The 12240-nt window shown below is 41.9% G+C and overlaps 1 protein-coding gene across 9 annotated transcripts in view; it reads right to left on the reverse strand.

Moving 5' to 3' along the window:
- The window catches only part of DLG2 (discs large MAGUK scaffold protein 2), a 1569268-nt gene that overhangs the window by 295501 nt on the left and 1261527 nt on the right, over positions 1-12240 (reverse strand). For all 9 annotated transcript variants that reach the window (XM_030558530.1, XM_030558473.1, XM_030558462.1 and 6 more), the window contains one exon: positions 800-902. In XM_030558530.1, the coding sequence (XP_030414390.1) occupies positions 800-902 (103 nt within the window). The remainder of the gene's footprint in view (positions 1-799; positions 903-12240) is intronic.

The following is a 12240-nucleotide window of genomic DNA, read 5'->3' on the forward strand; positions in this document are numbered from 1 at the left end:
CTTCTGTCAAGAACTTTCTGTAATACTATTATTTTTTACCCCCTCTTCCTTGATCTGAAATTTATCTATATGTGTGTGAGTGTGTGTGTGTGTATATATATATACACACACACACACACAATCACACACTAAGACAATTATTTCATGTATGTAATAAAGTACATTTGAAATTTTGTTTGCTTCTAATTCTCCTCTCTTTTTCTTCTTACCTCATCTCTTTCCAAAGTATCTGTCTTAATTGCACATTTTCTGTTCTAATTTTAACTTGGGGGGTGGGGAGCATGAGTCAAAGCATGAGAAAGGGAGTGAGTGAGAATTTATTATTTATGAAAAGTGGCAGCTTAACAAAGCCTGTTGACCAAAGTCCTCAGTTTAGCCACTGAAAAGGTACAGCACGGAAGTACAACTGGCCCACCAGTGTATCTCAGTTCTCACATGGAGGGACCACTTTCTAAGGGTGAAAAGGTACTTCACTCTCTATGTCTATTCAGCCTTTGATATCCTTGAGATTATCAGCAAAAGGTCCCATGAATGCCACATCTGAGGACAGTTAGTGTGAGGAGGACACCTCTTCATCCACCAGGCAGTGGAATAAGACCACATAAGACACCACACACAGGATGCCAAACCACTACCGTTTTATTCTGCGTGATTCTTATCGCCACTTTTTCCCAATTTTATTGCTTTTCCTATTCCTGAAGTCTTGCAAGGTAGATGACATTATTCTTCCAGCCAAAGAGCATCAGATGAAACCCAACAGCACTTCTTAATTGGACAGTAAATTAGTTCATTGACTTACCTTCCGGCTGGTATTGTGCTACGATAGTTACTATCTGCCCTGCTCCTTTCAGTGCAGCTGCAGCCTGCTCATGGGTAGCACCACGAAGATCAATGCCATTCACCTGCAGGAGAAATGAAAACAAAAACCAACCATCTGAACTTGCTTCATAATGGATGGAAAGCCATGGAGAACCTGCTTTAATACTTGGGAAAGGGCCCAGGGGCTGGGGGGGTTGGAACTCATGTCACCAATGTTCAAGACCAAAGACAAATTATAATAGACTCATACGAAGCTACTTATGATTGACCAAGATCCTTTGCCACTGGATCAGACTACTGTACATTGTGTTTATAACACACTGATCTGTGTTATATTCACCGGAGAGAGCTGTCTATCTTGTTTTCTGCTCTCTTAAGGTCTCATTTTTCTTAATCTTTTTGTTTAAAATCTTGACCAATTTTAACTTGACTTTATAGGGTTTGAATTGAAGGTTCAATTCTTTACTGTTCCTGAGCACCACGAAGAGGGAGTCCTGACAGGAACCCAGCTGGGACACACTGATCTTGCTCTTACAATCCTGATGTAACCCTACCGGCAGGGAGACATTCTATCAGCAGAGCATCTGCTGCAGTGAAGCCTCGCTCTACCATACCCCAGCCATGAATGCCTGCTTCCTGTTCCCAGCATGCCTCCTCCCCATCTTGCGCTGGGCAGTTCAGGTGCAGGAGGGAGGTGGTAGCATAGGCGCAAGAGGCAGCCTAGACACCTCTGCCAGCTTTACAGACTGGAGATTTTCCATGGGGGTTTCTCCATTCATTTAACTTCACTTTGGGTTGCATAAACAGTGTAACACGAACTTAGCCAACCAGAATCCAGCTCTAAAGGTTTGTGGACATTTCAAAACCTGTTTCATGTACAGAGCTAGTTGGTGATACATGCTTTGTCAGCATTTATCATGAAGAAGTCAGACAAATGGCACAAAAATTGGGAATGTGCTAATAAACTTTGCGGATGACACAAAGCTGGGAGGTATTGCCAATACAGAGAAGAACCGAGAAATCATACAGGAAGACCTGGATAACCTTGTAAACTGGAGTAACAATAATAGGATGAAATTTAATAGTGAAAAGTGCAAGGTCATGCATTTAGAGATTAATAACAAGAATTTTTATTATAAGTTGGGGACTCAATCCCGGAGTATTGATTGATCACAGGATGACTATGAGCCGCCAATGTGATATGGCTGTGAAAAAAGCTAATGCGGTCTTGGGATGCATCAGGTGATGTGTTAGTACCATTATACAAGGCACTGGTAAGACCTCGTCTAGAGTACTGTGTACCGTTCTGGTCTCTCATGTTTAAGAAGGATGAATTCAAACTGGAACAGGTACAGAGACGGGCTACAAGGATGATCCGAGGAATGGAAAACCTGTCTTATGAAAAGAGACTCAAAGAGCTTGGCTTGTTTAGCGTAAGCAAAAGGGGAGATATGGATGCTCTCTATAAATATATCAGAGGGATAAATACCTGGGAGGGAGAGGAATTATTTAAGCTCAGTACCAATGTGGACACAAGAACAAATGGATATAAACTGGCTACCAGGAAGTTTAGACTTGAAATTAGAGGAAGGTTTCTAACCATCAGAGGAGTGAAGTTCTGGAACAGCCTTCCAAGGGGAGCAGTGGGGGCAAAAGACATATCTGGCTTCAAGACTAAGCTTGATAAATTTATGGAGGGGGTGGTATGATGGGAATAGCCTAATTTTGGCAATTAATTGATCTTTGACTATTAGTGGTAAATATGTCCAATGACCTGTGATGGAATGTTAGATGGGGTGGGATCTGAGCTACTACAGATGTCTGGTGAGTCTTGCTCACATGCTCAGGGTATCTGTCTGGTGAGTCTTGCTCACATGCTCAGGGTTTAACTGATCACCATATTTGGGGTCGGCAAGGAATTTTCCTCCAGGGCAGATTGGCAGAGGCTCTGGGAGTTTTTCACCTTCCTCTGCAGCATGGGACACAGGTCACTTGCTGTAGGATTCTCTGGACCTTGAAGTCTTTAAACCATGATTTGAGGACTTCAATAGCTCAGACATAGGTTAGGGATTTATTACAGGGTAAGATTCTGTGGCCTGCATTGTGCAGGAGGTCAGACTAGATGATCATAATGGTCCCTTCTGACCTTAAAGTCTATGTCTCTAAAATGTCTTGGGTGCTCTTGGGGCAAGCAAACATGGGAAGATGAGCCGAGTAAGTGCCAGCTCACGGGCAATATGGGAGAAGGGTGAACAGCTCTGAAGCTGTTGAAAGCAACTTTGTGAAAAAGCAGAAGACAGACTCCCTTGGACTCAGACTTCTGCTCAGTGGCACTGTTCTTTTTTCACCATACAGTCCTTGGCATATCCAGGACAGTCGTGGCAAACTTGATTTTGGCATTTTGATGTGAGCCTGTAAAATAATTAGACATCCCACTCAGTTCCGATCATTATATATAATATCACCCTGAAGAGTCTAGGGAGTGTCACTGAGATTTCTTTGCGTTTCCCCAAATCTTTGTAACGTCCACTGGGGAAGCTAATAAAGCAAATCAAATAACGAATCACAAATACTACTACTCATTTGCTCTTACAGAACATTCAGCAGACATAAACTGAGTAGTAGTCACGTCACCATTGAGAGGTTATCTTCAGTATACAGATGGGAAAATTGAGGCACAGAGGTTAAGTGACCTGACACAGGCCACAGAGGACGTCAGTATCAGATCTGGTATTAAAAGACAGGGATTTCCTTATGTCCTGCTTAGTTCATGGGACCATGCAGCCTTCCACAATACTGAGATGCCCATTTTTGGGGCAGACTCACGACTACTCACTAGAAAAGTGGCTCAGAAACAGCTGCTCAGGCTAGCACCATCAACAGCAGCCCAGGTGGCTCCAGTCCACCAGAGCTGCAAATTGATTTGAGGCTATTCCATAAATTGAAGAGACTAAGGCTGTGGGTTTCATCGGGAAGAGGGCCATGCACAGAATGTGAGTTTCAAACTTATAACCCTGCTAATTGGTTACCTCTGCTTTTTGTTTCAAGGCTCTCTCTGACACAAAAAGGGAGGGATACACATTGGATTTGCGGGGTTTATTGAATAACTTCAGTAGAGTTACACTAGGGGTTAATTTGATGCCATAAAAGTTTACAAATAATAGCAGTGAAATCCATTTAAGACGACTTTTCTTTGACTCTACTATATTTGAAAACAGACAAGTTTCCAACTTGCTCTCATTGATCTCAGAAAAAGTGATAATAAAAGAGCTACAGGAACACATGGTCAATGATTATTTGTATGCTGAACTCATTTGTATGATGAACTCACTGAGGACTAAGATTTATTCTCTGAATAAAAACTCAGGAGAGAGGGATAGCTCAGTGGTTTGAACATTGGCCTGCTAAATCCAGGGTTGTGAGTTCAATCCTTGAGGGGGCCATTTAGGGATCTAGGGCAAAAATCAGTCCTTGGTCCTGCTAGGGAAGGTCAGGGGGCTGGACTCAATGACCTTTCAAGATCCCTTCCAGTTCTAGGAAATCTCCAATTATTATTAACTTAGTTGTTTGCACCAATAAAAAAATATGAGTTGCTAATACTGTTGTTGGTATTTACCCTACCTGCAGTTTCTGAGAAAGCAGATCAGACTATGATAAAGAACGATTTAACAATTTTAAGAAATGTTAGGCTGCGAGCAGGAATATGTTGATCTAGTTTAGATCAAACTGTATTTGACAGAGTCTCAGTCGGTGACAGTGAGTGTGTTTTCACTAGCCTGCATTGTGATCATGTGTGTTCTTCCATACAGGTTCCTATTAGAGCTGGTTGATAAATTTTTTTTCTTCCCATACTTTCCTCATGACAAAGAAAAAAACCCTATTATTCCAGGGAAAAAAATCATAAAAAAAAACAAAAATCTGAAAACAAAACTCTAGGTTACATTTTAAAAAATGAAAATGCAAAATATTTGTTAAAAATTATTTTTTTCCTCAAAAAAATTGTTTTCAACAAAACTTATTTTTCTAAGATTTTTGGTCTAAAAGTTTTAAGCAGGTCTTACTCCAATATCCTTCAGATCCCTTAGGCAGTCTATGGGATTTTTGAAATGTGTGATTTGGTGGCTACTGTGACACTCTATCTCACAGTGGCACCCTGGAACCTCCATACTCACCACTGTCCTATAATTAGGATATGTTTTGTACAAAATATGCCTTGTGAGGTATCATTTTAAAAGTCTTGGTCTGTTTAACATTAATAATAATGTGCTATCATTATATGTGAGGTTATGAAGCATTGTTTTATATGTTACTGATAGGTTATGAGGTTGGGAACACTGACAATCAGCCTTTCAGGTACAACAATGGAGCAGCCAGATGTGCTGATGGCCCATTAAAGGGAATCCACTCTCCCAAGGGCCAGTACAGAGGACTTCTCAAAGACAGCATGTAGACAATGGAGACTGCTTGACCAGTGGGGGAAGACCCACACATTATAACAAAAGATCTTTCCAGCAAGCTGGAAGAAGCTATAAAAAAGGGTAAGTGACATAATCACTTGGCATCTCCCTCCTTCCCCCCAACTCAACACCTGGAGGAACGTCTGAAGGACAAAGACTTTGAACTGGGGAGAGTGGTCCCAGGCTGGGAAAGAGTTCCAGGATCTTTAACCTGCTTGTACCATCTGTCAGGGGGAGACATCACTTGATTCAACTCCTGTTTAGTTTGTAGAACCCAGACCGAGAACTTATTTTTATTTCTTAAGTAACCAACTTCCATCTTTATACTTGCTATTTATGATCACTTAAAATCTATTTTTCTGTAGTTAATGGATCTGTTTTATATTTTATCTAAAACAGTGTGTTTTGGTTGAAATGCTTAGGAAATCTCAGCTCAGTTTACCAAGGCTAGTGTATCTTCTCCACATTGAGGGAGGGGTGGACTGGGTAACGAACTTAAACTGTCCAGGCTTCTGACCAGTGCAAGATGATACAGTTCTGGGGTGCAAGGGTGGGGAATTGCGGGGAGGAATTGGCTGGAGTCTCCCTATTGGTGGTTCATAAGTGGCTGGGAGTTCATTCATGTAGCTCAGTTGGGTGTCTCTCTGCCTGTGGATGTCTGTATAAGTGCAGTACCTGCCAGAGATTTGTGGCTTGGCACAGCATCACAGTGTTGGTGGGACAGAGGGTTCAGCTGTCCCAAGGTAAAGGTAGCACCCTGGGGACCCCATCCCAGCTTTCTTTACAGACACTGATCTGGAGGATGACTTGGACTGCACTCTCAGCAAGTTTGCAGATGACACTAAACTTGGAGGAGTGGTATATATGCTGGAGGGTAGGGATAGGATACAGAGGGACCTAGACAAATTAGACAATTGGGCCAAAAGAAACCTGATGAGGTTCAACAAAGACAAGTGCAGAGTCCTGCACTTAGGACAGAAGAATCTCATTCACTGTTACAGACTAGGGACCGAATGGCTAGGAAGCAGTTCTGCAGAAAAGGACCTAGAATCCAGACGAGAATCTGGGTATGAGTCAACAGTGTGCCCTTGTTGCCAAGAAGGCTAATGGCATTTTGGGCTGCAGAAGTAGGGGCATTGCCAGCAGATCGAGGGATGTGATCATTCCCCTCTATTCCACACTGGTGAGGCCTCATCTGGAGTACTGTGTCCAGTTTTGGGCCCCACACTACAAGGAGGATGTGGAAAAATTGGAAAGAGTCCAGTGGAGGGCAACAAAAATAATTAGGGGCTGCAGCACATGACTTATGAGGAGAGGCTGAGGGAACTGGGATTGTTTAGTCTGCAGAAGAGAAGAATGAGGGGGGATTTGATAGCTGCTTCCAACTACCTGAAAGGGGGTTCCAAAGAGGATGGATCTAGACTGTTCTAAGTGGTACCTGATGACAGAACAAGGAGTAATGTTCTCAAGTTGAAGTGGGGGAGGTTTAGGTTGGATATGAGGAAAAACTTTTTCACTTAGAGAGTGGTGAAGCACTGGAATGGGTTCCCTAGGGAGGTGGTGGAATCTCCTTCTTTAGAGGTTTTTAAGGTCAGGCTTGACAAAGCCCTGGCTTTGATTTAGTTGGAAATTGGTCCTGCTTCGAGCAGGGGGTTGAACTAGATGACCTCCTGAGGTCCTTCCAACCCTGATATTCTATGATTCTATGATTATGTCAAGCTTCAGAAGACATTTTTAAAACTCAGGATAGGATGCCCACAACTGGGTGAGATTGAATACTTTTATGTCGAGCCTCCTATCAGAGTACAACAGAGTGAACCCACAGATGCAAACCAGCCTATATGCAGAAGCTTTCATGGAATATAGGGAAGGAAGATCATCAAATCCAGCCTCCTGTGCTGTGGCAGGACCAACTAAACCTAGACCATCCCTAGACACCTCAACTTGTTTTTAAACATTTCCAATTATGGGGATTTCATGACCTGCCTTGGAAGCTTTTTCCAGATCTTCCCTACCCTTACAATTAGAAAGTTTTTTCTAATATCCGACCTAAATCTTCACTGAAGATATACTCTGCAGCAAGGAACATGGAGAACAATTGATCACCATCTGCTTTATAACAGCCCTTAACATATTGGAAGACTATCAGGTCACCCCTCCATCTTCTTTTCTCAAGACTAAACATATTCAGTTTCTTCAACTTTTCCTCATAGGTCAGATTTTCTAAATGTTTTATCATTTTTGGTGCTCTCCTCTGGACTCCTTCCAATTTTTTCACATCTTTCCTAAATTGTGGTGCCCAGAATTGGACACGGTACTCCAGCTGGGGCTTCACCATTGCTGAATAGAGTGAGACAGTTACTCCTTGTCTTACATTCATGGCTCCTGTTAATATACTTATGATAAATAAAGTGGGGGGATAGCTCCCTTTGATGGACACTCAGCCAGTCAGTTAGCTGTAAAATCCCTCTTGGTAGCTGTTCTTTACCTACTTTACCTGTAAAGGGTTAAAAAGTCCCCCAAGTAAACAAAAAAAAGTGGACACCTGACCAAAAGAGCCTATGGGAAGGCAGAACTTTTTAAAATTGGGAAAGAAACTTTCCCTTTCTGTGTTCTCTGGGCTGGGGGGAAAGAGCAGCCATGCTATAAGCGGCTAAGCCAGGTATGATAAAAAAAAATCACCAGATCATGCCTCGAACTCCTTATCTGAACTTCAAATGTTACTTACTCAGAATGTTTAGCTAGACACGATTAGGGTTATTCCTTTTATTTCTTATTGGCTTGTGGACTCCTCTGTGCTAACCCAGGATGCTTTTGTTTGCTTGTAACCTATTTGTGTGCTTGTTTTTTGGAATTGCTCTTTGAAAATCTAGCAAAAGCCTAAGTTCCAGATGTATTTTCTTTCTTTTTGGTTTTAATAAAATTTACATTTTTGAAGAACAGGATCAGATTTTTGGTGTGCTAAGAGTTTTGTGCATGTAGTTTAATTAGCTGGTGGCAACAGCTAATTTCCTTTGTTTTCTTTCTCAGCTCTTCCCCCGGGGGGGGAGACGAGGGGAGGAGGGTGAAAGGGTTTGAGGGTACCCCACAGGAAAGAATTCCCAAGTGCTCGTTCCTGAGTTCAAAGGGTTTTTTTCTCTGCATTTGGGTGATGGCAGCATTTACCAAGCCAAAGTCAGAGAAAAGCTGTAACCTTGGGAGTTTAATACAAGCCTGGAGTGGCAAGTATTAATTTTTAAAATCCTTGCGGGCCCCACTTCTGCACTCAGAGTGACAGAGTTGGGATTCAGCCTTGACAATACTACAGAATCATATTAGCTTTTTTTTGCAGCTGCATTCCATTGATGACTTATGTTCAGTTTGTGATCCACCATAACCCTCACATCCTTTGGAGCAGTTGTCATAAACAGATAAATAAGAGTTAATAGAACAGAAGTACTTCATATCTCTTTTGCCTGTAAAGGGTTAACAAGATCAGTGAGCCTGGCTGTCACCTGACCAGAGGACCAATCAGGGGACAGGATACTTTCAAATCTTGAGGGAGGGAAGTTTTTGTGTGTGCTGTTAGATTTTGGTGGTTGTTCTCTCTGGGTTCTAAGACGTGCAACCAGGTTTCTCTCCAATCTCCCTGATACAGGTTCTTATAGATTCAAAATAGTAAGTACTAGGTGATAAGGCGAGTTAGGCTTATGTTTGTTTTTCTTTATTTGCAAATGTGTATTTGGCTGGGAGGAGTTCAAATGTGTATTTGGCTGGAAGGAGTTCAAATTTGTATTTTGCTGAAAGGAATTTAATTTGTACTTGTATACTCAGGCTAGGAGGGTATTCCCAGGGTCTATAGCTGAAAGACCTTGTAACATATTCCATCTTAAATTTACAAAGATAATTTTTACTGTTTTTCCTTCTTTAATTAAAAGCTTTTCTTGTTTAAGAACCTGATTGGTTTTTTTATTCTGGTGTGAGACCCCAGGGGACTGGGTCTGGAGCCACCAGGGAATTGGTGGGGAGAAAGGAGGGAATGGGGAGAGAGAGGTTAATTTTCTCTCTGTGTTAGGATTACTTTCTCTCTCAGGGAGAGTCTGGGAGGGAGAGAGAAGGAGGGGGGAAGGTGCATTTTCCTCTCTGTTTTAAGATTCAAGGAGTTTGAATCACAGTGATCTTCCAGGGTAACCCAGGGAGGGGAAGCCTGGGAGAGGCAACAGTGAGGGAAAGGGTTTACTTTCCTTGTGTTAAGATCCAGAGGGACTGGGTCTTGGGGGCCCCCGGGCAACGTTTTGTGGGGACCAGAGTGTACCAGGCACTGGAATTCCTGGTTGGTGGCAGCGCTACAAGTACTAAACTGGTAATTGAGCTTAGAGGAATTCATGCTGGTACCCCATCTTTTGGAAGCCAAGGTTCAGAGTGGGGGATTATACCATGACAGCAATGCTACCACTTAGACGGTTATTCCCCATTTTGTAGTTGTGCATTTGTTATTCCCCGATTTGTAGCTGTGCATCAGACATACATGTCCTGCATTTACATTGTGGAGAATGAAAAGAGTTAGATATGTCAGATTAAGTGGGTGGCTTCAGCATAACAAGGGCAGGTATATTATGGGCTAAACTATACGTACGTCTATTTTTGTAACCTCTAAATATTACAATGATAGGCAAGCAACCCAGGAGACAGATTAGATTAGGCAGGATTAGACAAATTAAGAGAGATACATTGAACTCCTGCAATGGATTACTTTACATTGGGCTAACCAAAAAGCCGATCTATCCCCCAAAGATCAACTGGTGCAGAATGCAGTCATGCATTTGTTATCAAGGTGGGTGGAATGGATTCTGTATACACACTGATTTGCTCTCTGCACTAGCTGCCTGTGGGTGTACAGAATGATTCCAAGGTTTTATTTTTGACATTTAAAGTACTAAATGCACTGGGTCTTAATTTTTGCTGCTGAAATCTCATACAGATTCATAGATTTTAAAGTCAGAACAGACCTTTATGATCATCTAGTCTGACCTCACAATGCATAATATGGGCTGTAGAATTCCACTCAATTAATCCAGTGGAGGGAAATATTCTCTCCTATTATGCAAGTGAACTCTAACAAGCCCAATAACCCATGATTGAACGACAGCAACCAATCGTGATTAAAGACGCTAAGCGATGATGAATACACCACTTCCATTTAACATCTCACCCTACTAGGTCAAAAAGAACAGGATATTTGGGTTTGATATCATGAGGGCGTAAGAGCGCATGCCGTTACCTTTGCCCCCGCCACTTATGCGTGCCTTGTCTCTTGATTCATGTGATCTTATTAAGACAATTGTGTATAGCAACGTTTTTGCATGGCACCATTATTTAATTGCAAATTGTGAAATGTATTTTCAATTTCCAATTTAAATTTGTTTAAATACTTAGCTGTTAAGAACCAAGAATGCTATGCCAGGTATGAGCAATACACAAACACTGAGCACTATTCACGTATATAAAAGTATATGGGTGTGATTGTGGGTGAGTGCAGAGAAAGTTCAAGGCACTCTGAAGGTACCACTTGCTTGTTTTCTTTTATAACACGGGACTGCTTCTTACAAAAAGAGCACTGTCGCCCTGAGCTTGACTGCATAATCCTGATGCCCCACTGCAGAATGAGTTTGACTGCACAATTTCTGATGCCTAATTCCAAAATGAATTTGACATAATGGAAATCAGAAAAGCCTGCAGCTTATACAGCTGTCTCTCTCTCTCCTGCATGCTGTGGCGAAAGGAGAGTAGAAAAACAACCGAAAAAGACAACAGTGTAATGAAAGATTATGATTCAAAAATCCAAGAACAAAACTTCATCTGAGATTGGCAAACTGGCATAAAACGCCTCCTGATTTTGAGCAACCTATTTTTTCTTAGCTACACACCTAGCCCTGTTGCAAATTATACAAATTAAACACAGTAGCTGGAATTGTAGGCACTACTCTTTAAGGACCAATGAAAACCATATTTACGTCAGCCCTTTCCTGACTTCAGTGACCACTGGATCAGGGCCCAACAGATCTAGTATTAATACACAGGAAGGTAAAATCATTAGACTTGAACAGACCATATAATTTTACATTTTTTTCCAAAATATTTAATCAAATAGCATGTATTAGTATGCTCAGCTCTGAACTGTACAAATTAAAGTCTTTGGCTGTCTTTTCTTCTTGTGCTAGCCTAAGCCTGATTCGTATGTAGGTCATTCAAATTCAAAGACCGACGGAGTAATCTATGGTATCAAAGCTACTTTTATTTTGGGTTTGTACAGCAATTAAATGAACACTCGGAGTCCCTGGGTACTGTAAAGGAAAAGAGAAACATGCTGCCTTCTCTGAAGGGAAAACAAAAGCCTGCTTTCTGTTTCTTCTTTCAGCTGTCAGTAACATTGCCTGATGCTTTTTACTGGGATAATCAAGTGGTAAGGAAACTGCACACTTTCGTGCTGGAACAATAGAGCAAATTTTTCAAATTGTGGTTCTTCAGTTTGCTGAACTTGTGAAAAAATTAGTTTGAGTGATGGAAGATGAGACAAGACAACTTGGAACAAAACTCAACTTGCAGGGCCAGAAGCCCCACTCTATACACCAAAGGAGGACACTGCTCATCTCCTCTTGCAGCCCCACTAAGCACAGCTACAGTTCTTCCTAGCACCCCTATGGTCCCTCACGGTCATGTTCCTTCCACATCCCACTCACATGGCCAGTAGACATGGCTGCACACAGAGAGGGGAGCACGCAGCACAAATCCTCTGGGGCTGTGGGCAATGCAGGGCTATGCCTATCTCACTGTATCTATGTTTAAATGTGCAAGGGGAAGAGACTGCCCATGGGAAAGTTACACGATGATTATACACAATGAGGTGTATTCCTGTGACACTTTTTATATTTCATAGAAGGAGACAGATACAGGAATTCTAACTAACTTGCATACACTACCATAT

This window comes from Gopherus evgoodei, chromosome 1 (genome assembly GCF_007399415.2).
Source record: "Gopherus evgoodei ecotype Sinaloan lineage chromosome 1, rGopEvg1_v1.p, whole genome shotgun sequence".
Lineage (NCBI taxonomy): Eukaryota > Metazoa > Chordata > Testudines > Testudinidae > Gopherus > Gopherus evgoodei.